The 25,815-nt window shown below is 38.3% G+C and overlaps 2 protein-coding genes across 2 annotated transcripts; one reads left to right on the top strand and one right to left on the bottom strand.

Moving 5' to 3' along the window:
- Positions 1-1,982: 1,982 nt before the first annotated feature.
- Positions 1,983-7,835, top strand: nme6 (NME/NM23 nucleoside diphosphate kinase 6). The gene is made up of 5 exons (XM_027002998.2): positions 1,983-2,461; positions 4,199-4,301; positions 5,003-5,042; positions 6,021-6,181; positions 7,047-7,835. The coding sequence occupies exons 1-5, from the start codon at positions 2,375-2,377 to the stop codon at positions 7,196-7,198; spliced, it is 543 nt and encodes a 180-aa protein (XP_026858799.2). The 5' UTR covers positions 1,983-2,374; the 3' UTR covers positions 7,199-7,835.
- On the bottom strand, positions 7,446-11,921 carry baalcb (BAALC binder of MAP3K1 and KLF4 b). Its single transcript, XM_027003000.2, has 4 exons — positions 11,843-11,921; positions 10,560-11,084; positions 9,312-9,502; positions 7,446-9,030 (listed from the first exon to the last, which is right to left on the bottom strand). Exons 2-4 carry the CDS (start codon positions 10,741-10,743, stop codon positions 8,857-8,859), a joined length of 549 nt encoding a protein of 182 aa, XP_026858801.1. The 5' UTR covers positions 10,744-11,084; positions 11,843-11,921; the 3' UTR covers positions 7,446-8,856.
- Positions 11,922-25,815: the final 13,894 nt, after the last annotated feature.

Below are 25,815 nucleotides of genomic sequence, written 5' to 3'. Positions count from 1 at the left end.
ATGAGACCATTGGTCTCAGTGGGCTGACCTATCCTTGTATAATGAATGAATGAATGAATTGTAGAGCTATAAACTATTGCCCTAAGCCATTCCTTTTAAGGGTATTGTCTTCAAGCCAACAGCTTACATTTCATTTGCATTAAACAAAACACTGTTATTTATACAAGGTCTGGTGTAGTTTATATAGTATTGACATCTTATATAGACAATAGAAAGAGCTATGAGAGTAAGAGGTTTTATTTTTTCACAACTCATGTACACAACTCATATACGTATCCTGATATCATTGTTTAAATAAATTGGCATCTACCCTGTGCTAACATGGTGATCAACAAATATTTTTTAAAAGTAAGAGTCTGACAGAACCAAGACACTTGGACATCTCAAAACATCCTGCATGGTACACTTGTCTAAGAACAAACCCTGAGCATATTTGTACACACCATCAGATGATAGACACATAACTGCATCCTGACAGGTCTAACATTAAAAAGTGAACCTGTTGCTGGCCCACCATTACTTCAGAGTCAAAGGTGATATACTTCCTTGGGGATGCCAGTTGCTCCGGCTGAGCTACACACAGCTGTCTCTGAGAGCACAGGCTCACACCAAGAGGGATCAGAATAGAGAAGGTCAAAGGAGACCTGTATTTAGGCTTGTAAAAGTTAAAACAGGTGCCAGACAAGGGGAGAGGATGACAGTGTTGTCCCATGAGAAAAACATATACATGCATAGGGAAAGGAAAACTATGACAACAGGACACAGGAGTGAAAAAACATCTTTCATTTGAAGTATACATGTATTAAAAAAAATAAAGAGAACCACAGTGTTCCATTTCTCCCTGCATGGGTTTTCCTAAAATGCATGATATACAAAAACGTATACAGCATTTTCTCTAGGTTGTTTAATATATTCATAACAACTCTCTTATAAACAGTCTCCTAAATCATAAGAGAAAAGAGCGATCACTGGTATAAGGCTAAACTGCAGGCACCCAAATGGTACAAAGGCATATGAAACATATCAAATTGGGATGTGTATGGCTTCATTTGGTGTCAGCAACCCTGCTTTAAAGGGTTACAGATGCCCCTCAATGAAGCTGAGCAATTGGACCTATTGAATAAAGAAAATTACATTTATGGAAAAGAACATATATAACAGGCAGTTTAATTTAGCAATCTAAAAAACTCCACAAATATTTGGGTTCCCATAATCTTCCAAAGTGTATTCAAACAGTGAATATTTGCTCTATTTTTTCACAGCTTCTTTGAGTGTTATCAACAGAGCAGGTGGACTGCATCTAATCATGTTTATTTCTCTGTACCCCAACTGTAATAGAGGTAGATACTTTAGATTGGTATTTTTATATAAATGTGTGTGAAATAGAGTTGTAATAGAGTATTTTTTTAATACTACTACAGATACTTGTAACGTTGGCCCGAGTGCCGCAGAGCGCGGAGCAGGACGCAGTCTCCCTCGACTTCGTGCAACATTTAATGACATTGAACATGTAGGACAATGGTGGCACTCACACGTAACATTAATAGTGATAATATTTCTTCTTCTTATATAATATTATAATATCTCTTATATTTATAATATTATAATATTAAGATAATATTTCTTATTTCTTCTTCTTCTTCTTCTTCTTTTATTATTATTATTATTATTATTATTATTATTATTATCATTATTATTTTTATTTATATTATTATGTCATAGAGAAACTTTTCTCTTCTACAATTTAGGTTCTGGACAAGTGAAGAATGCAGCACAGAAAGTTTTTGGGTTTTTTTAATCAATAAACTTTATTACAAAGACTCCATTCTCTGTAACAAACCTTTAATTGTTTCTGTTAATCCTGATCCCCCCCCCCACACACACACACACAGATTTTGCAAGTTGTCAATAAATTATGCTAATAATAATAAATAATAAATTAGGCTACTACTGTCTTTGATAGCTACCAATTCCCTACCGTGAATATCCTCAGATAAAGGCGTGGTTCATATGAAGCGTCCCGCCTCTTGTGAAGACGGACTAGACGACTTCGCTTCCTGTTTATGCAATAAAAAAATGGCGGCGCACGTACCTACGTGTTATGACTCGCGAAGAGGCAGGAAATGCTGAAAAATGCTTTATCGTAAAATGTAGAGAGTCAAGGCGTATGAGACTGTTGGCGAGGTTAATGATTTTGATTGCTGTGAAATGTCAGATAACTAGTTAGTTTTAGTTTTAGCCTTAAAGCACGCTAGCTAACTAGCTACCTTTGCTATTCATAAGTACCTAAAGTCACACAAATATATACAAGGGCTTGGCGTTGAACGTTTGACTGCGTAGAATTGTTTTCTTAACGCAAGCAGAGGTCATAACTATGACAACGCTGCGATGTGAAAGGGTACTGCAGCTCACCCTTGCGGTCATCAAACCGGACGCTGTTGCTCATCCTCTAATACTGGAGGTGAGGCAATATCTATTTCCGTGGGCAGGGAGCTATTAACGCCCACCACCCCATACTCCCCTTATTTAATTTCCGCAATCTACAGGTTTAAAGACATGAAAGTGTCTTTAATTAAGATTACTTCAGGCGGGCTGGCTTTGACGCTGCCGACTAGCATGCTTTCATTTGTGCAGGTGGATGCAAATGAAATACTAGCTAGTTTAGTTACTTTTAATTTTGTGGCCTTGTTCTCTGCAGACATTTTTGGTAACTTCTCATTACCCTTTATGCACGAATTATGTCAACCTGACTTTTAAAAATGTTTGTATTGTTGTTTAAGAAACAAAATTATTCTGTCCTTTAAAAAATTTTTTTATGGAATAAGTAAAATATACATTTTAGCGGTCTATTGCGAAAACATCAGCTAGAGTCTGTTGCCCTGTGAAAAGGCTGCATGTTTATAATGCCACACCCCAAAACCCCTAAACCTGCAATCCATGAATCTCCAATCTCCAATCTAAACGGAAATTTGGAAATCTTTCTTAAGTTGCATTGAATGAGTTTATTTGTACCTCAGCATTCAGGCCACAAATACTCAAGACACCACATGCAGATAAACTTTGTTTTTTTTTGTACATGCAGAATCATGACATTTTTGCATTTTCTGCCTCAGTGCTGCAGGGCCAGTATTTTCCAGGGCTAAACCCGACCTGTGTGTGCCTTACCCTGCTTTGTGCTTCAAAGGAGCTGGGGTCCCACTAGGTCTTTTTCTTTTGCATGTCTTAACAGAAGCATTAATGAATGCCTGCGCTATAATGCTTTGAAATGCTGAAGATCCTTTATTTCCAGTTCTGAATTTCTATGTAGGTACCAGGCATTAAAGTGGTCACATCCTCTCCTGTGTTTGTTGTACCGAAAGAGGCCTTGAGATGTTCAAAAGTCTGTCAGTGCCTGTGTCCTTCTTAATTGACTCATTTGTTATTTCCTTCACTTGCTTGTTTGACACCCCGTCATGTTCTAACCTTGAGGTAAATAATGGCGACGCTAACACTGCAGTCACAAGCTAGGTGAAAGCAACATTTCCACTTTACACACATTTGTTTTTTGCAATAAAAGCATGGTGAAAAATAGAAACAGTAAAAAAAAAAAATGTAAGGAGCAAATATAAATAAACAAGCATTTTCACCAAAATATACCCCTGTAGTAGAACGTGTGGTAACTGAAACATTGCTAGGATGCATAACGTCCAGTGTATCGGACACATAGTTAATCATAATTTGATACTTACGGAAAAACAATATAATAATTTTATGGTTCCCTACATATTACCTTTTGTATTCTAAAATTAATCTACAATTCTTTTTCTGTAGAAGGATGAGAAGTCCCCGATGTAGGTGGTGCTTCTGATCCCGATTCAGTCATCAAGTGGGGCTTTTGTAGCACTTACTTTGAACAATGTCCACTAAAGGGCAACTTTGCCATTTTAGCTAAGGCCTATGGAAAATAACGACTGCCCCTTGTAAGGACCACCATAGCTGAAAGGGTTTGGGCTCATTTAAATTGGATTTTGTATTTTCAGATAAACAGTAGAATTGCATTGTGTTCACCATGCCTTATTAGTTTAAGTGTTTAATTCACAATTAAAAGATTTACAAACATTACAGGCATCATCGATTTATTCTGACTAATAGGTAGAGATATCAAGGACATTTCAGCATTGGTTACATTTGTAATCATTGTACCTATTTTGCTTTTAAGACTCTTCACCAGAAGATTCTGGAGAACAACTTCATCGTTGTCAGGAAGAAAGATCTGTGGTGGAGAAGGAAAGATTCTGAAAGCTTTTATGCAGAACATAGTGGTAAAGCCCCATAATTTTTGTTATGATATCATCTTTAAGGCAGTGTGAAAGGGTGATGTGAGTTCACTGAAGGTCAGGCAAAGGGGAAGAAAAAGCAATAAAATTCTAAAATAATAAATGATGGAGATTGGTTCTTATAATCATGGAAACCTGCCCTTAAAGATAAAATATATATTACTGCTACAATTTACCATTACATATTTTGTGAATATTATTACAAACAATTGTTAAACACCAGTTGTTTAGAACAGCAGTTCATGTAGAGCTTGCTTATAGCATGCTATTATTATTTAGATTGTTGTGCTAATTAGAGTGACAACAAACTGCTTGTCCTCACCACACAGTGTCATTCACATTATTCACTGTGTTCTAGGAGCATGTTTTTTTTTTTTTCCCAGGGAAATGAATGACACCAGCTGTCATTAGTTGTTATAAGACACTGAGGAAGGAGCTCACTTGTGTGTGTATCTAGTTCTGGATTATCTGATGAGTCATATCACAGTGGTTCAGCAGACTCCCAGGACCAGCCTGATAGGGAATTGCCAGCCTTAGAAGATATTTGCCTCCAGGAGAAGCTGTGCTGTAGCTTGTTTGAAGTGCAAATTGGTTTCTGTCTCCCTGCCCATGCCAGGTCATGCCTGCTGGTAATAGCACAGGCTACCTGCAACCTTTTACTGATTGTGCTGTTTGTTGCTTTGCAGGACGATTCTTCTACCAACGACTTGTTGAATTCATGTCAAGGCAAGTATGGTCATCTAATTACTAAATACCATCTGATTTGTCACCAGATTCCTTGAATGATTTAGCACTTATATGTATATATGTTTTTCAAATGAAAATTGCAACAATTCATAATTAAAACCCTCAATTATATATCATTATTAAATATCTTCTAGTAGTATATAGGTCCCATATAGATTTGGAGAATATAGCAGAAACATATGCTTCACATTTGGCCTTCAGATAAATGACAATCTATGTTGTATTGGTGAAGGCAAAAGTTTTAATGACTAAGCTTTGGAAAATTAGTAATTTGCAGTGCATATTATGACATGCTGTGTTTAGAACTTAAGAATTATAAGAACTGATCTCTGCTTTTGGGTGACAAGCCACCCACCGGCATGGTCTTTTCAAGCTGCATTTGCCATTGGGCTAAGTAGTGAAAGCCTTGTTACCATGGCATCCTGTCCTCTTGCTGTATTATTGCCTGTGAAAACAAAGGTGAGCCATCAGCATGACACCTGAAGTGACTCCAGTTAGATTTTCTCTGCTTTGTATTCACTTAAATGAGTATCTGGTTATTCTAATATATGCTATTGGTTCTGGCCCAGACTCAGATAGATGCATTCATTAAATATAATTCTTTATACTTGTATTCATGATTTCACCTTTATTTCGAGAAATCATAAGTGTGGTCTTTATTCAAAGAAGCTATATAAATCTTGTAGCTTTAGTCCTGAGATATTCAGTTCTTGGAGCCTTCTTAGCCATTCTAGGTTTTTGTTCTATTTCAGCTCCTTGTATACCTGAACAAGGTAATCATGGAAGTCCTGATTACTTGGCCAGTGTGTGGGGGAACAGAACAAAAACCTGAAATGACTAGCAGGCCCAAGGTCTGGATTGAATACCTCTGCTTCAGAGCTAATGCTGACATCCTGTCTTTCACTATACACCTTAGGGTCCAATGATCATTATATACATACCTTGCTTACTTTACAGTGGTCCAATGAGAGCTTACATCCTGGCCAGGGAGGATGCTGTTGCTCACTGGCGGGAATTGATGGGTCCTACTAAAGTGTATCGGGCGCGGTACACTGCGCCAAACTCCGTGAGAGCCCTGTATGGGCTCACTGATACCAGGAACACCACTCATGGTTCAGGTACCCACTGATATGTTAACAGAAATGTCACAAGTTTTGATTTTAAAAGTCAGTAGATGTGAATTAGTAAATGTTCACAAACTAAGTGCTTGCATGTCAAACTTAATGGCAAAAATAAATAAGCTTTCTGCCAAAGAACTGTCTTCCAAAATCCTCTGTGAGTAACAGTCTTTCCTTTGTTGACACATTTCACATGGAATCATTAATGCAGAGTGCTGAACATTAGATTTTGTTGTCAATCACATTTAAGCATGTAGAACGCTATGCATTTTAAATAATTTAGTACTGAACAATGTAAGATAGGGTTAACAATAGAAGTATCAGTCAATTCTTCTCAGTTGTAAAGCACCCAATTATAATGTACTTTACCTTAGTTTCTGTAAGTGCAAGTATGAATTGTTTTTCTCCAATGTTTTATCCAAAGAAAACAGACAAACTGCTTCTTGACTATTGAACTCTTGAACAGATAGTCTTAATGTAGTAGACTGTAGTAGACTGAGAACACAAAGGCTTTCCTTGCCTCTTCCAAGTCCTTGACTGCAGATCTTGTCTTGAATATTGAGGACTAGATTGGACAGCAGCAGTCTATTGTCCTGCTGCCCCCCCAAAAAAACAACCCAATTTATTTCCAGTCTTGCTCAGTTATATGAGCATTTTCCAATGGATGCACACAGAGAGCATGCAGGCACCTCACAGGCTGAATAAAGACATTTGCCCATGACACATGCGTCCATGGCCTGTTGACCATGTTTTTGTTTTTGTTTGTAATCTGCCCTGCATTTCTTGCCTGTGAATAATGCTTTTAGCAGCACTATCTCTCCTTGCCTCTGTGCTAAAACTAAAATCATCTCTTGCACCCTCGCAGATTCGGCGGAGTCAGCTAAGCGAGAGATTGCCTTCTTCTTTCCAGAATTCAGTGTTCAGCAGTGGCTGGACAAAGAGGAACAACGCTTTAGGGCAGGACATGTGGAATATGATCCGCAAAGGGAAATTCATACTCCACTCAGACAAAGCTGACCATCCAGCAGCTTATTGAAGTCCTGGACTAACTCCACTCAGAGCTGACCATCTAGCTACTTAACAAAGTCCTGGATTAATGCACAGAAAGAGCTAGAGGCAATGAGCATACCCAAAGAGTCACCCTCTTTGGACTCGCAGAACTCAAACATGTGTATGGTTCATTCTTTTGCAGTTGTTCCAGCATGTGCCTGAGTTTGAGATGTTTTGTATCAGTTGTCTTCTTAAATGATGGTGGCACCATGTGCACTTTGAATCTGTGCTTTTATTGAGGAACACTTTCCAATAGATATTTTGTCCTTAGCTAAACAGGAAAATGCAAACAATGCCAACAAGAACAAAGTTTTCACAGTGTCATAATAGAACCCTGGACATTGTTTTTTCTGTTGATTATTCTAAACAAAACAATGCGATAACGAAAATATCTAGGATATTAAGACCCATATTTCCTATATTTTGGTAGGTTGGAAGATTTTCATTTGTAAGTATTTAGAATCAAAGAATGCCTTGAAACCTATCTGGAAAGATCACGCATGTTAACAGTTCAACACTGAATAAAAACTCAAAATGGGTAATGTCCATATTGGTTATTTTTGATCATACTTGCTTGTTTTTGCTTGGCATAAAACTTCATTTGAACTGTAAAATATTGACACTGGACAGCTCACAAGTAATGGAAGGATTTTGATTGTGTGTCTGAAGATGGTGACAAGTATGCTGAAAAGTATAAGCATTTAAAAGTTTAAATTAAATGAGGTGCTTAAACAAATATTTTGATGACAGGAGTTTCTAAGCATGAAAGCACATAATCTTTGACTTAAAACATAAGAACCAGGCAAAAAGAAGAATGACAATGTACAACACATTAAAATACAGCTTTGATGGGTTCATTTGCAAAAAGCTTAGACTTTAACATGAAAATGAATTCATGGATGAAGAGATGAGTAGAAACATTTGCAAAGCATGGTGCTATAGCATCTGACATGTCATACCAGTGGAGGCAAACTGCAAGGCCAATTTGTTATTGGGTATTTTGACAGCTTTTAAGATGGCCTTTGCCTTTATGTTAAATGCACTCATTATGGGCATAATAGCTAGATATTACCCTGACAGTTTTAAGCATAAAACAGATGTGTTCTTTGTATAATATTTTTTAAGCTTAGCAAAATAATTCTTCATAAAATTAAAATAGCTTTAGAGGCCCTCTGGTGTTTATCTTTTGATTGTCCCACATCTGCCCTGCATTTTTTAATGTTATCAAATACTAGTTTACATATTGTATAACATACTGTATAACAATAGCATAAAGCAATTTCCAATTAGAGTCATTAGAGTTAAAGAGGTCAGACGTAAAGATGAAGCAGTTTAGAATAATGATGCATAAAATCATGTATATGGTATAAATTAGCTAAAATCAGAATTTAAAGTTCACACAAAACACAAACCTTAAGACCATTGAATTCAAAATATTCTAACAAAGTAAGTCAGACTGCATCTCAATCAAGAGTCCTGGTGTGCTTCTATAAAATTCAGTTCAGACCTGCACTCAGTTCTTCTTTGGTCCATGGTGGCTACCATTCATCACAGTTTTTACAAAGCATAAAATCCAACATATCTTCTTATGGCAGTCCACGTTAAATGTCAACATGGTATCTTTTTCATTTTACTATAGAGTCTACTGCTGCTTCCTTCATACTATCTCGGGGTTTCATGACCTCAAAGGTAGTGTGGGATTTTTCCTTGATTTTCCCACTCTTGTCTACTTGACGGATGCTCTGAGTCACAGTGATGGTCACCTGCTTGGTGGACATCCTGTTATCTTGCCACTTGGTCTAAAGAATGTGACATAGACAGATAATTGAAGCTGGAAATGGATTTTTGACCAGTACATAAAAGCTCTTTCCCAGTAATTGAAGCCATCCATTGTGGATTTTCAACTAGTCACTTTAAGTGTTCTAAAGTATAGAGTGCATTAAGTATACAGTTCTAGGGCCATCTGGTTTATAGGGTTTTATATTGGTGGGATAATGTTTAGCCAAAAACTATTCATTAAGATTGAAATCAAATGCATGGTTTCACATGGAAAATTGTTGCTGACTAGAACATTTCTTACGATCTCCTCAGTGCATAAGACGCTTCTCCTCTGCACCGTGGTGCCAGGGGAAGAGAGCCCCTTTTCTTCTTGGCTGGCGGATACTGCAGGAGGGCCACCCAGATTTTCATCAGTGAGGCCAGCTTCAGACACAGCAGAGCTCACCTTCAAGTATGCCTGAGCAGGGGCTGGCAGGCCATCGTCAAAGATATCTATGCAGATAGAGATGAACAAATGATAAGAATGAAAACTGAAGCTCAAACTCGGTGAACCAAGTATTGTGAGTTTAGATTCGAGCTGAACCTGGAAACCTTGAAAACCCACTAAATGGGTGTGAATTTCATCTTGAGATTTATACACTAACTGTTTTTCACATCTCAAGTATTGTATTTATGCTATATTCATCCAGGGCTTCTTGATAGTAGGTGAGTGCATAGAACTTGAGTATGTGTTTTGAAAGACAGCCGCTATTCAGATGGGTGGTGGATGATTCATGTATTCAACTGTAAAATAATACAGATTATATGGATAATAAGTCATTGTGCTATGCCCTGCCACACATTCAAAAAAGATGAAGCCAAATCTTAAACACTGACATCTACACAACTATTCAGTGAAAATCAGCTTACAATTAAGAAATGCTGAAAAGTCAAGCTGAAAGGCACTGACAATGCAGCTTATTTTGTACCAAGAGTCTGAGCTTTCCCATCAATTCCTTATAGGCTGCCTAGCTACTGTAATAATTGTGTTTTAGATGATAAGGAGCTCTTATTGTGTAAAGCCTAGACCATCCTTATGTAGTGAGCCACAGAAGGGATGTAGCCATTGCCATGGCAACAGAAGCCTGGTGGAACCGTTTGCTCACCAGTACTGGTGTCTTGGTACTCTTCTCTCTTCTGCACTAGGTAAAAACATGGGGCTGGTCAATAAATCAATGTTTTGACTATGAGTTAAGGGCCACATTGTGTTGTAAAATTATTTACATATATATATATATATATATATATATATATATATATATATATATATATATATATATATATATATATATATATATATACACAGAGAGAGAGAGAGAGAGAGAGAGAGAGAGAGATTCAAAATTGTACTAAAGTACACAGTTTCCAGAGAAACAGAATGTTTTGGACAGAGGTCCTTCATCAGCTGTGCTCCTCATTCCCATTTGCCTCCTATATATATAAACTCAGTCTTTAATGCTTCCTCATAGTCATTTCAATCACCCTACTCATATTACCAGACTCTCCTTACCAGGGTTGCCTGTTTTCTCCGATGTAAAGCCAGCCTCGGAGGAATTCTCTGAGGGAATGCTGTGGATTGATGACAGAGGTATGTCTGTATCTGTGCTGGTCAGCCAAGTGGATTCGGTCTCTTTAGTCCAGCTTTCTAAGTACCGTGGCTCCAAGGCATCTGTCCTAGAACCTCCACAACCCATGATTCCCCAGAGGATGCCAGGTATGCCAGATGACCTGACCAGGAGTAGAGTTTAGGCTAGTCACTGTGCAGGTCTTAATTCATCTTGACATTGAGGGTTTCATTGAGACAGCTTTTTATGTGCTCTCTCTCTCCCTGTCTCTCTCTTTATGTATTTATGTGTGTATGCACACACACACTTTCCTCGTTTAAGCTTTCGCAACTTAAGTATTTATTTGTAAGTCTTTAACCCTTTCTGGTTTGAGACTCTGTTGGAGAGACTCTGAGGTTTGATGGTCAGGATGTTCCTGATTTCTGGCTTTGCACCGATCACCATGACAAACACTGAAGTAGGAGTTATTTCTGTGGAAAACAAAAGGCAATGTTAAATATATGTCTGCAGTCACTTAGAGTAATGCAAACAGTGATATGCAATTAATCCAAATCCCACATATCCAGTCGCACATATTCATCCTAAAGTGATTAAAAACAGTAGCTCCTGATTGGGAAAAAAAAAAAAATCTAATTAAACCTCAAAAGAAACTATTAAAATGGTACAAGAATACAAATAAATGCTGAATAATATAAAGAAATAAAGATAACTTCTTTTTTTTATGGAGCGTGAATTCTGGCTGATTATTCGATATTTAAATTAGGCTTAATGGTATATTTTCTTAGAAATATAGGCCTGCATTCAAACAAACCATGAGATATACACGGGTTTACACAAAACGGGTTTGATTTTAATACTATTTAAAGAGATCAAGTAATTTATCTTAACGAACTATAACAATTCAATTCCTATTCAAAAATCTGTTGATACTGTGATAGCTGCCGCTCAGATTCAGTTTGCGCCACTGAAAACTCATTCTAATCCCACACTTACGATACAACAGACTATTACGTTCAAATTTATAACATCATCCTCCAGGAGAGAAAGGCAGTTTGTATTCTGCACGTGTAATAAATACAGCAATAAATATATCACCAAAAAAATAGTACGGAATATCGACACAACGGGACACTAATAACCTAGCGTTAATTTAACTATAACAAACATATTAAACATTATACCTAGAAATAAGATAAGCAGAACTTAACGCTTAAAAATGATCACTCACCAGGCCTTCTCGCTTTATTTCTGAAATTAATCTCAAGAATCGCAGAGGTGGCTGGCAGCGGTGATGAGTCGTCGCTCCGTGTCTGGGTTTCAGAAATGACACTCCCCCCTCAGTCAGTATATATGTACGAGACGGCCTCCCTTTCTTTTTTCGAGCTAATGAAAAGCACCTCAATCCAAAGCTCTGAATGCGTACGTAGTCCGCTAAGAATTTAGAATCGTGCTCTAATACATTAAAACGTTAAATTAAAAAACATATACGCCAAGAGCCTGTTTTGCACTAATCTCTTGACCAGTGAAGCTGGATTTGTAAATATCACTTTAGCATGTTGCGGCAGTTCAATCAGCTCATTTTGCTTCAAGACGAAATTCACTGTAAGATTTAACAAGCAAAGGCGAAGTTATAATAAGATATATGTCATTCACTAGCCAATTTATTAGAAACTCCTAGTCTATAATCAGTTTTTTTTTTCATTATGTACTAACCATCCTATAGCCCTTCAGCAGTGGTCGGTTTATGACCACCAGACTATTTAGACATTGCGAGACATTGTTGAGTGAAAGATGACTCTCAGCCCAGGAGTGACACAGGGTACATATAAAAAGCCCACCAATGCTGTTGGCCCAACATCCGGCCAGTACCACTTATCTGGTTAGCAGTGGTCCTCTAATGAGAAACTAACCAGTGATGAGTGAAGTAGAGGGTGGCTGACAAATTCTGTATTCCAGATGGGCTATAGTCTTCACTTGATTTGTGTACCTAATAAAGTGGCCAGTGTATGTGAAATGTAGGTATTTCTTACGAAGTTTACAAGTGTGCAAAGTAAAAGTGGTTAAGGGATTCAGTGTGGTTTTAAAACGATAGTTTTGAGAACAGTCACTGTGTGCTTGCTGTTTTTGGATACCCAATATTCATCCTTTTCAAAAATTTGTCTCATATTGTGCAAGATATATCAATAGATAGATATAGATATATCTATATATCTTGTGTCTCATATATATATAAATATTTATTTATATATATATATATATATATATATATATATATATATATATATATATATATATATATATATATATATATATATCTCGGATCTGCAGAAAGGTTTTTAGAAGGTTTAAGGGTAGTTCCTATAAAAATAAAAAATATAACAAATAAATGCACTATATACTATTAGCTTGCTTTGATTATATATCAACATCCTGTTGTGTATTGATTTTTGTGTGGTGTGAGCCATCTAAGACTAATGAATGCACATGATGTGTTCATGCTCATGGAGCTGAGAAAAAGCATGTCTTTTTCTTACACAGTGTAATGAATTACCATATATTGTTTATGATCTCCTCTTTTGTCTCTGTATTTATTAAATATTCTTAATTGTGACATAAATACAATAAAAATTAAAATATGATATATTGTAATGATACTAATATGATATATTGTGATGATTGCAAATTATGTACATTTTTAAAGATAAGCAATCTCTAAACTGAAATAGGTGGCTTATCTGTGGTACAATAAATAAGCCTGTATGTTTGATATTTATCAAAATCAGAAAATATTTGTTCCCTTTGCTTGAGTGAAACTGCAGCCAAAAGGTAGGACCTAAGGAGAATGTGAATCAATGGATAATTACTGTACTATATTGTACTAAGTTTAATGCAATTGCCATCTTAATGGCAACTGAGTCAGTGCATAATTAGCTTCCAAGCATGTGAAGTCCAACACGGCGCTCTTTTTCAAAACCAATTAAGATGAAGACTTCTTACAGCACTTGCTACACTAAAAGGACAGGGGAGGATCCAAACTCAAGGTACAGAGATAAAAAACACAGTCTGGAAAACTGACTGACTCGGTGTATCAAAGAGATTTGGAGATGTGACAGCTATGTGTTCAGCTTTAACAGGATTTGTTGGTTAGCCAACAAATAAATAAATAAATAAATAAATAGATGTATAATCCACATATTAAACATTCCAAAGATGCAACAAGTCAGATTTCATAATTTAAACATTTCTCATTACTTTCAACACACAATAAATACACCTTCTTTTGCATCCTTAGTGTTTCCTGAGTATCATAGGTCTGCACTCAGCAACATGGCTCAAGTGATCTTCCTCTCCTGAATTCTGAATAACTGCTGCTTGTTTGTTGTCGTACTCTCACACTTGATTTTTATGTTGTGAACCCTTCCACTTAGTGTTTGCTTTTTGCCCAGTCGTATTTTTTCTAGTTTTCAGATCTATTTCTTGTTTTTTTTCCTTGTTTTTTTATTTATTAAATATGCACTAGTTCTCTTCCATATCCTATGAGTTCTTACAGAAAGCTTTGCCACAGACAATATATACTGCCAAGAACACTGCACCAGAGCCAGAGACAGTCCATGAGGGGAAGGTTTACTCACCCAGTAGAAACAGATCAGCTTACAGCAATAGCTCCAGCTTCAACAACAGCGCCATACTTAGCTGCAACTCACTTGCTCAGTTGTAGCCTTTAGCCACCAGCTATCTGTTCTCTATGTATCTGCAACCACTTCATCCAAGGAAGGAAACAAATCCATCCTGTTGTTTCACAGAACTTCAAATTCTCCAGGCCTGACAAGCATGAAAGTTACCTCACAGACCGTGGCAGGTTTCTGTTACAATTCTTATTTATATTAATTATCAATCATCTTATTTCTCTTTCATACAATCTAAGGTAGCCTTCTTAGTTTCATTTTTGTTTCAGAAAGCAAGAACCTTGTCAATTACTGTCTGGAAACAACAGAGATTGCAGATGCAGTACTGTGATCGATTTATTGTCCTGTTTAGGTCATGAAGCTGAGGACCTTTCTGTACTGTGGGGGTTCAGGCCATATCTGTGCAGACTGTGGGGCTCACCCAAAAGCCAAGAGAACTCAGTCAGAATCTCAGAATCTATGGTACAGTAATCTATGGTACAGTGATGCAGATATAATTGGTTCATGGCCTGCTGGAAGCTTCATAGATCTGCAATTGGTCCTAGCCCTCCAAATTCCTGTAAAATTATGCCAAACACATGTTAGTCCAGTTAGTCCATTCTGCTGATGTTTGCCCCTTGGGCTTGGGGGTCCAGGACCAAATACACTCCATACTTTTTCTAGTTAGTGATTCTTACATCAAAACTGACACTTTATTCATCATTGACTCTATTTAGCACCTAGTTGCCCTGGGTCTCTCTGGCTAGAAAAAAACACAACCCTCCTGGACCTCTAAGAAGAAAGATTATAGTTCCCCATGAGCTTCTAGTTCCATTTTGCATGCACCATTTTGCATCAAAGAGGAATAGGCTGGTGTTCATCCACAAATCTATGTCTCCAGTCTCAATTGGGTATTTCTTTGTAGAAAAGAAAGGTGGTGGACGTGATGCTGTAATTGAATACAAAGGGCTTTACATTGAATTTCTGTTACCCCTCAGTTAGTTGCACTGAGGCAACTGTATGAAGTGCTTGTGTACAGCAAACAATCTAGTATGCATCTGGGATGGAGCTGAGTCTCCTGTGAGCATTTAGTGTTGCTATGTGAGATAACTAATGCTTCGTTAGTGTTTCAGGCCTTCATCAACAATGTCCCATGTTACATGCTCCACCAGTTTGTCACTGACAACCTCCTCATCTACTCTATTAGCCTGGAGGACCATATTCATCATGTGAGGGCATTGTTGGTGATGCTGTTGGAGCACCACTTGTTTGCTAAGGCAGAGGAATGTCATCCACTGTTCACCTAACAACTGTTTCTTTCCTAAGATATGTCCTTGGGACCTGAGGTGTATGCATGGAGAAGCACAAAGTGAAAGCAATGATGGAGTGGCCCCTTTCCAAGACTGTCAATAAGGATGATGCCATATGAGAGGAATTACAATGTAGAGCTCTTTGCCATGACAAGTGGAGCCACTGGTCAGTATGTACTGTTCATACTTTCATAAATAATACTGACCATTGAAACTTGCAATATATCGATAAAACCCAGTAGCTTTCTCCATGCCAAGCCAGTTGGGCCATCCTTTTTAACTGCTTTTAGTTCACAATCTCCTATAGTTTCAGTCTGCCAGAGGACATAACATCTGACTGAGGTAGACTATTTACATGTTAGGTCTAGAAGGCTTAGAGGTTATGATAAATTAACCTGAATCCATTGGCCAAGTGGCAAGACAACGAGCTCAAACAATATCTGTTCATAATGCAGAGATCTGGCAGGGTGACAAGTTTAGTTTACTCCCTTGGGCTGTATATGCCCAAAACCACCCAGGGCATTCATCCTCCAGCCTCATGCCATTCCAGTTTTTCCTCAGCTTTCAGCCTTCCATCTACCTCTGGACCCCTGGTGGGGAGACAGTATTGGTAAGTGGTGTCTGGTTCAAAAGCAGTGAGGAGGCATAGTCCTCGGTCCATGTCCATCTGAAGCAAGCTGTGAAGAGACAAAAGTTCCAAGAAAATCATTAATGCTGCAAGGTTTTTGAGTAGAAGCCTGGGTAGAGAGTAGGGCTTTTCAAACAAACACACACACACACACATTCACAAAAACCTCACTCTTTGTTTTCCTTCCAGAAAATTCAGCTCGCATTTTACTGGCCCATTCAGTTCAAGAGTGACCTACCACTTACAACTGTCATCTTACTTCTGTGTTTCACCTTTCTTACATGTTTCTATCATGAGACCAAACTTGTTTTTCCTGGACAGGGCAGGTCTGGTGAAGCAGTCCTAGGTTCCTGTTGGTAATGTTCTAGGAAACAGAGTTCCAGTGTTGACATCTTAATCGTCTTGCTCCTTGCTCTTGTGTTCACTGCTTTGCTGCACATCCCAAGGCCTCAGCACTGGGAGTGTGGGGCTTCTAAAATGGGACCAACCCCAGCAGCACATCTCATTGTCTATTGCAAAGCCTTATGTGTTTGTTACATCTTTTTTCCACTATTGGGGTTTTCCTAATTGTTACACTGTATTTCTTTCTTTGTTTAAATAAGTATTCTCATGCACTAACATAATCTTGTCTCAAACGAGTCTTCGGGCTAAATGTGTTCTTGTAATGCACGGAAGCTTGGCAGGATGCAAAGAGGAGCTGTGTAACACACAACAACATTTATTGAAAGACACAAAAAGACAACACAGCGCTTAGGCTAACGTAAGGTCAAACACGGACAATATCCACAATTAAACAAGAGCCTTATATACACTCACAATAACACAAAACGAGGAGCAGGTGTGATACCCGGGGAGAGCTTGGCCATATGAACGAACACACACACACCCACACACACACATACACACACACACACACACACACACACACACACACACACACACACACACACACAAACGGAGACGTACCGTGACTTAGTTCTTATTTACACACAAGCAGTGACAGCTCAGGGTGCAAGTAAACTTTGAAAGTCACAAAGAATCTGCATATTATCTAAATATTTAATAATGTGTCAAATACCATGCATAATTCATATAATGTGTTACTTGTGACATGCAGGAGAAAAAAAGGGGCAGGATGCAGATATGAGTTCAGCCAATGTATTTAATGGAATGAACAAAAGGAAAACAAGAAGAATACAATGCAGTACATGTAACGGCCCGAGTGCTGCAGGGCAATGAGCAGGATGCACAGACTCCCTTGACTATGTGAAACTTATGTGAAAAAAACCTATGTGAAATTTAATGACATAAAACACTAGTGGCAATCACGCATAATGACACTAATGGACAGGAGTACACAAACAGTAACAACGACAACAAAATGAAACAAACGCTGGGTAGCAATAACAGTGGCTACACACTCACTGACACTAACTGACAGGGGTTTAAATAAACAGACATACACTCAACGTTAACCCCATGCAGGTGCGTGCTATCATGGAGGGCGTGGCAACAAGCGTAACTTCCCCTGTATGCGGCAGGCCATACCACATGACTCGTGGGGGGGGGGGGAAGCATTCCGTGACATAACCCCCTCCCAAGGGGCGCAACTCCCGACGTGTCCAAGGTACTAAATTAGCATTTCAGAAGGCTGCCGATCCAAGCCCAAGCACTGCCAAGTTGTACTGTTGGGCCCCTGAGCAAGGCCCTTAACCCTTAAATGCTGAAAGATTGTATGCAGTCTTAATTGTAAGTTGCTTTGGAAAAAAGCATCAGCTAAATGCTGTAAATGTAAAGCAGACACAGATAAGTTGGGTGCCATCACATTATAAAGAATAGGATAAGACATTAAATTAGGTCATACATTTAATAAAGCATTATAAAGCAGAAAAAAGAAAAAAACATGTGCAAACAATATTAGGAGAGTTATGTAATATATGTTTGTATTGTAGAATTAAATGTTATAACGTATTATATGTATTAATGTATATATGTCTTCATTGAAGATCATTTCTGATTAAACGATGCCTTTTGTATATGATTCACTATTCAATGCACATGGCTTTCCACTTTATTAAGTTATATGTGATAGTCTCATGTAAAATTAGTATAAAATCCAAACAGCTATAACATCATGTCATTTTACGCCTGTAACACCAGATTGTATCAGTCTGTATACATTATTTTTGTAATGTAGCGCGAATGGGAAGCAGACACAAATGCTGAGAGGAGTGAGATTTAAAGGCCAATTCAGAATCATGGTCATATTCACAGTCCAGGGTCAAAGAGTCCGGGAATACATAGGAACAGGCAAGAATACGAAGGCAAAAATGGAAATGGGTTACAACAAAATAACAATATCACAAGCAGAGGTACAAACACAAGCAGCGATATGAACAAATAACACAAGTAATCACAAACGAGACATGGAGTAAAAACAGAGGCTTGGAATCGCACTGATCAGCAACAAGGGTATATATACACAAATAAAAATGAGCACTAACTAGAAACAGGTGAGAACAATGAAGCAAGGTAGGGAAAATCAAACAAGATGCGTAACTAAAAGAACGACTATAAAAAAGCACACAAAAGAAAACAGGTAGAAAAGAATGACACAAAAGGGTCACCAGGAAGACAGGCCAGTAGGAGGGGCCAATTGTGACAATTTTCAGGACAATGTCTTTAAGAAAATCCAGCAATATATGTTTCACCACCTAATACTTTGACCAAACCTGTGCAGTAACAGGTATTCCTGTAACGTGTGGTGGCCCGAGTGCCGCAGGGCAGGGGGCAGGACGCACAGACTCTCTTCTACATGGACGAACATTTAATTGAAACATAAATATGATGGCACTCACATATGTTACAAACAATGAACGCAACATGGTTACCACTGAACAAACTTGATTACATTTAACAACGGCAAGAAAAAAATTTAACGTTCACACATTATGCCAACAATAACCGGCAACACTGCACACAATGACAAGAGTTTAAATACACAAAGATTAACACAATACAGGTGTGTGCAGGTGTGGCTACGAACATGACCCTCCTACTGCATGTGGCTGGCCAAACCACGTGCCTCGCAGGCGGCGAGTGTTCCGTGACAATTCCTGTGTAGTTTATGATGAATTATTACATTAATGTAGGCAATATAATTATGAATAATATTTTCCTACTCCATAGAACCTGACTAAATCACCACAATCTTCCAGTGAGTCCTTTTTATTCATTAAATTAGTGAAGACTGACAGGAATAAAATAAAATGAAGGAAGCTCATCCTATTATCCCTTATTATTGGCATAACTAGCTAATTATTTGCTCAAAGTTATTATGAACAACACTCACAGACATGGGGCTTGAGGTTTGAGGGTTGGAGTTTCGGGGGTGGTGGGTGGTTGGTGAGTTGGGGTTGAGTTGTCAAATACACCACTGTGACTAATTTTGCTCAGCTCAAAGGTGCTGTAAGTTGGCCCAGTTTATACAAAATATCTGCCCTGGTAGGAGTCCAAACATAGTTTAACACTAATTGAAATTTTGAAGTGCTGGCACTGGTTCCAGTCATTAATAGCTTGTCAAATAATAAATGTTATATACCTCAATCTTCATTTCTTAAACTGTCAGTGTGCACTGCTTTGTAGGAAATACATAATAGCCAGAGAGAGGCCTGAGCTTCCAGACTTCTCTAGTGATATATTTCCTAGTCATGGCAAATGATACAGGAATTCTTAAGCATCAGTAATTAAATTGCAGTTTTTACATGCAATTTGTCGGTGGAAGTAATTGATGGACTTAAAATTTTGATTGAATGGAACTCCATCTATACATCCCAGAGCTCTCAGGTCATAGATTGTAGCAAATATTTCTGATTAGATAGCAAGAGAAGAAGAACTGTATATTTAGCCCTTAAAAATGAAAAGAAGCTTTATTTTACTATTATGTTTCATATTAGAAATAGCAATAAATAGTACTGATTAAATAAATAATACTGATAGGCCGTTTCTCCTGAAGGGGGCAGTACAGATTTTGCTTTGTACATCATATTTCACCTCCTGCATTTTTCACATGGTCAGTGGTATTAGTATGCAGGAATGATCACACATCTGTCAAACCATTTTAAGTCAAAGAATATTCTTTTCAAAGCTATCTTTCTTCAAGCTTTATTTATAGCTCATATCAATTACTCACTGACCTGCCCAGGCTTCTTTTTCATATTTTATTCCTCAACACTTTTGTTTTACTGGAAATAAATTCTTCATCAATTCAGCAAACTGCACAATTTTGTCTTTCCTGATCAGAACAAGCTAGAAAACTTTCTGAGACTCTGGGATGTTTCTATTTTCTAGGCAAATTCATTCACTGGTCAAACAGAATCAGCTCTCCCATGTGGAGAATACAAATGTGGTTCATGCTCTTGTTCTTCTAGCGAATCATATGAGGAGATCCACATACTTTCTTAAGCGTCACTGGATAAATAAAACTTACGGTAACTTCTCCTTGTTACTTCATGTGAATAAAGCATGGAGCTCCTTCATCTAATTGAGCGGGAAACGAGTGCTGCTTAGCCATAGTACATCTACCTTCAGGCACACTAGACTGTCTGTGTTGTCAAGGCGATGGGAGACTCTGCCTGTGGTCCAATGAAATTCCCATCAGGCTTGTCTCCAGAGATACACTGTTCTGCTCCTTTAATCCTGCCATGCCCACTTGGCACACTGCCTGTGGCCAGGCCCATCTCATCAATCTCAGCTAGACCTGATACAGCCCCTCCACACCAGCCACCAGACCAAAGCAGCCCAAATGCCTGGAGGCCACTTCTGAACATGTATTCATAGGTATGAAAGTAATAGTGATTTTGCACAAGCTCTGGGTCCAGTTTCTGGCCTTAGTATTTTTAGAGATATGTTGGTATGTGATGATGAAATTGAACACAGAACACCTGGCTTTCTGGGAGTTAAGCAACTTGATGGTACTAGAGGTACTGGAGATTTTTGTGGTCAGTGATGACCACAGGGGGGTGTTGGGTATCCTTTAGCCAGTGCTCCACTCCAGCAATTCCAACACTCCTACTCCCACATGGGAGGTATCTGCCCCTAGTGAATGGTACACTAGAGTTGGGATGCATAAGGATGGATGCAGTGATGAACACCTTTCTCAGGGTGGTGAATGCATCCTCTGCTACCAGTGACCAGGATAGGTGGGTCTGTTGGCCTTGGAGGAGGTTAGTACGGGACTGGGCCATGGAGCTGTAAGAGTGAATGAACCACCTAGAAAGATTTGCAAACCCCAGGCAGTGCTGATGTTCACAGAGCATCTGAGGTTGGAGACACTGTATTACTGCCTTGACCTTGTTAGACTGCATACAGATGGAGGTCTCAATGACACAGCTCATCAGTGGTGCAGGTGAAGCACACTTCTCCAGCTGCAATACAGGCTATTGCGCAGGAGAGTGTGGCACATGTCATGGTTATTTTGGTCCAGGAAGGGTGAGTAGATCAGGATGTTATAATTGTAAGCAACAACAGATCTACCCAGGAACTCTCAGAGGACCTGGTTAATTAACACCTGAAACATGGAATGGGAGGCAGCTAGGCCGACTGGAAGATCAAAGTACTCATAATGTCCTGTGACTGTGCTAAATGCAGTTTTCCATTCATTTCCTTCCTTAAGATGTATTAAGGAAGGTGCTGTGTAGATCAAACTTGGTGAAGTACCTTGCATAATGGAGCTGTTCTAGGGTGGCTGGAACTAGGGACAGAGGGTGAGCGTATTTTGCCAGCAGGGTGTTTAAGTCCTTGTAGTCTACATGTGTGGAGACCTCCATCTTTCTTTTTAACAAAGATACTGGTCAAGGCAGTAGAGACAGTGGGACTGATGCAACCCTGAGGTAATGCTTCCTGCTCCATGACTTGATTCTCCACTTGTGAGGCCTGGCATTGGGGCAGAGTGGCATTCTCCACCAACTTTATTGCACAGTCTATTCTCCTGTGTAACTGAATAACTGAGTGGCCTTCATGGGGGAGATAAACTCAGCCAAGTCCAGGTAGGGAGCAGGGATAGGGATGTCAGAGATGAGAGGATTGTCAGAGATGAGGGGTTTTAGCTGCCTCTGTGAGCTGACTGATCACAAGATTTGGTATCACTTTCTGGAAAGCAAAGTACAATTTGCATTGGACCTGAAAGCCCTTGTACCCATTGGGTTCACCAGTATAGACCTCTGGGGTAGCCATGTGGTAAGAATTGAACCTGCAAGACATGGCATCCACGGGGCTACAGGTCAGGGGTGTGGGATCCACAGAAATAGCCTCCACCCAGCTGGTCAAGTAACTCAGGCAGACATGGATCTGGCATATCTCCTCACTTTGAGCCCCCTTCTCGGGTTGTTTCTAACCAATGTCAGGCCTTTGGTGACTTTGTGCCTCAGTCAAGCAGGTCTCACTCACATTCCATAAGCTTCATATTCTGTGACGTCGCTGGAGTTAAGGCATGAGGTGAGAGTGGAACAGCAGACAGAAGTTTATTAAAATAAATGAAAGAAAGAACAGGCTTGCCGAGTGAGGAACAAAATAAAAAATGTGTGTGAGTAGGACAAACAATGGGTAACCATGCAAGCTTGGAAGCTTGTGGTAGGATACAGACTTGAAAGCAAGCAAGGAGTTCTCAGAATAGTGTGGCCAAGTCTCCTGTGGAGGATAATGTGAAGCAAGGCCTAAAGGAATAAATACTCAAAAGAAAACAAGAAACAAGTGCACAAAATGAATTAAGTGGGTGATTGGGATAACAGGAGTGATCAGGGCTTGGTGTGTGTAAAGTGGTGATCACAGTGGTGTTGTATGCTATTCTAGGTATTCAGATTTCTATCAAAAGATTTAAAATCAGGAGCAAGACATTGCCTGTGCAATATTTGTCAGAACAGAACATTTAAACTTATGTGGGTTTAAATATAACACTTCAGAAAGGTTTAAGAAATCAAAGGATTCAAACAGCATGCAATGACTTTCAAGATACAGAGGAATGGACGACAAGTGCTGTACAATTTAAATCTAATGTCTCTGAAAGATCAGATTCTTTCTTCAATCTACAATCTAAGATGTCAACAATTTCAGAAGCTGAGACTGAAAAATATATGATCACAAATAAGGGAGAAAAAGAGGAAAGTGTATTAACCTACCAAATCCAGTGCTTCCAAGAGAGAGTAGCACATGCAATGTTTGCAAAATTGAATACTTCTGTGAAATCTGGAGAGTCAAAGTCCATTCTCAATGCTGCAAAAATCTAAACTTTCTGAATCTTTGAAAATTGTACCTGATGATTTTGCAGAAGTTGAAGATCAGATTGTACTGAGAACTCTTAAGTGCAATGTCTGCAAAATTAAATTCCTCTACAAGATGTAAGACATCTGCACATGAAGAGAACAATGATAGGGTCCCTATCAATGTCCTTTCAGTTCAGTCAAACATTTATACTGAGTGTTGTGTTCAGATGGAAGAAGACACAAACAGCTTTCCAAGTGAGCTGTCAATTACATCAAATATCTCCATAAAATCAAAGGTCAGAAGTTGCAGAACATAATGAAAATGCAGTACACCTGAAAACATTGCATATCATGAGGCAGAGAAGCATGATAAAAGAACAAAAACTTCATTGTCAGACCAATAAAAAATCATTAATCTATGTTAAATCTGTCTGCTTTGGTTTGAAGAAGTCATTAAAACCTGAAACAGAAAAATCTGCAAATTAAACTGATAGTAAAGAGAGGACCATCATTGCTTTGTTTAAAAAATCCAATGAATCTGCAAAGCTTCAAATCAGTTAATTTGGCTTTAACTTTAACTGGTATTGTAGACAGTTTTATTGCTGATAATCTTGAAGAGAAAATTAGTGTGACTATGGCTTCACTATGGCTATGGCTTTACTATGGCTTCACAAACATTGGTTACATACTTGAAATCAAAAAATCATGTTTATTTCAAGGGCTCATCAAAAATTCCAAAAACTGCTAGTTGCCAAGCCCTGCATAGCTCAAATGACAGCAGTAAAAGCTCACAAATCCTCAGCACTTCACAGCAAACCAATAACAGGTTCACTCACTATGTGGGACTGACTCTGTGAAAAATCAGTTAGATACAAATATTAATAGTTCAATGGGGAAGAAATCTTGAGAACTCATGGAGGCATCTAATAATGTCTTCAGTATTTTCACTCTAAAATGAAATCTCCCAGCAACAGTCTGTAGCTCTGGTCATTCAGATGTAATCACATTGTAACCACAATTTAACCACATTGAGCACATCACCACAGTGATTGTCAAAACAGATTCATGAAAACCAAACAGATTCATGAAAGAAAGTGAAGAAGAGCACCAAGGCCTGGTTCAAAACCTCAGATAATCTACTGAGTCCAAGTTCATTTAAATCCCTAAAGAAATCCAAAAAGCCTGTAATTATCCTTTATAGCTCTGATGAACACGTGTTTTCTCAGTCTGTATAAGATTAAAAGCTTTTAAATGAAAATGCAAATAATGTGAATACCAAAAAGATTCTAAGTCAAATGTATCTAGTAAGATCTGTGATGAACCCCTGGAAGCTACAAATTATAGCAGAAAACTCTGTGATGAATTTTTTTTTTTTAAAGCATGCAGAGAAAGGCAGCTGTTCTTTAAAACAAAATACATATGGCGATAGCTCTGAATTAGTGCCATCTAACTTACCATATGCCTCTCCAACTGAAGGAGTGAATGAATGGTTGAAGAAAATCCAATTTGATTGTCCCTTATGCCATATTGTTGATGAATTCCACAAGCACTGTGAGGAAGTAGACACACTAAGCATGATAAGACACCCAGCACAAAATGGAAATGAGAAAAGAAAGGAAGGTGATATTGATATAACTGTATTTGAACCACAAAAAGAGCAGAAATTACATCTGGAAGTTGAAGAAATGGATACAGCAGATGTGGACAAAATGACTAAAGACCTTACACTCACTGACAACAACCCAACATACATTTATCCTGAAAGACAGAATGACCAAAACAAGAGACACTGGGCACACTGGACACACATGAAAGTGCGATATTTTAAATATCTGTTACCTCACAATTTATATTTACTTTAATTAGTTTCTGAGAATAAGTAATCCACAGGGTGGATACACATGTGTCTTGGTACACATGTTTCTAGGCATTCTTGAACTTCAACATGATGTGGATCGATGTCTTGCTTAGTAAGTAATCTTTAAATGGAAATATAAAATCAATAAAGTCCATTTTATTTAATGGCCTTTGTTGTAGAAAGGACCTGGATCTTTTTTATTGCAAAAAAATACATGTAGAGAAGCTTTGGTAAAAATGCTGACCCCTGCCCTGACTGAGGAGATTAAAAGAATAAAATATTTGTGCAATAAAAACATTTATAACCAAATAAGGTATATAATATTAGCACAATATAAGCCTGTCATTTACTTTCTGACTGGAGGAAGCCTATGGGTTTCAGACATATGTTAGAAATTTCTTTTTTTGTGCTTGTTAAAGCATAAAATCTGCTTTTCCTTTTGTTTTGTAGTGCTTTATCCTGCAAAACACAGCACACAGTA

The sequence above is a fragment of the Electrophorus electricus genome, chromosome 3 (genome assembly GCF_013358815.1).
Source record: "Electrophorus electricus isolate fEleEle1 chromosome 3, fEleEle1.pri, whole genome shotgun sequence".
NCBI classification, from domain to species: Eukaryota; Metazoa; Chordata; class Actinopteri; order Gymnotiformes; family Gymnotidae; genus Electrophorus; species Electrophorus electricus.
Note: the sequence above shows the minus strand (reverse complement) of the source record. Positions and strands in the feature narration are given on the sequence as shown.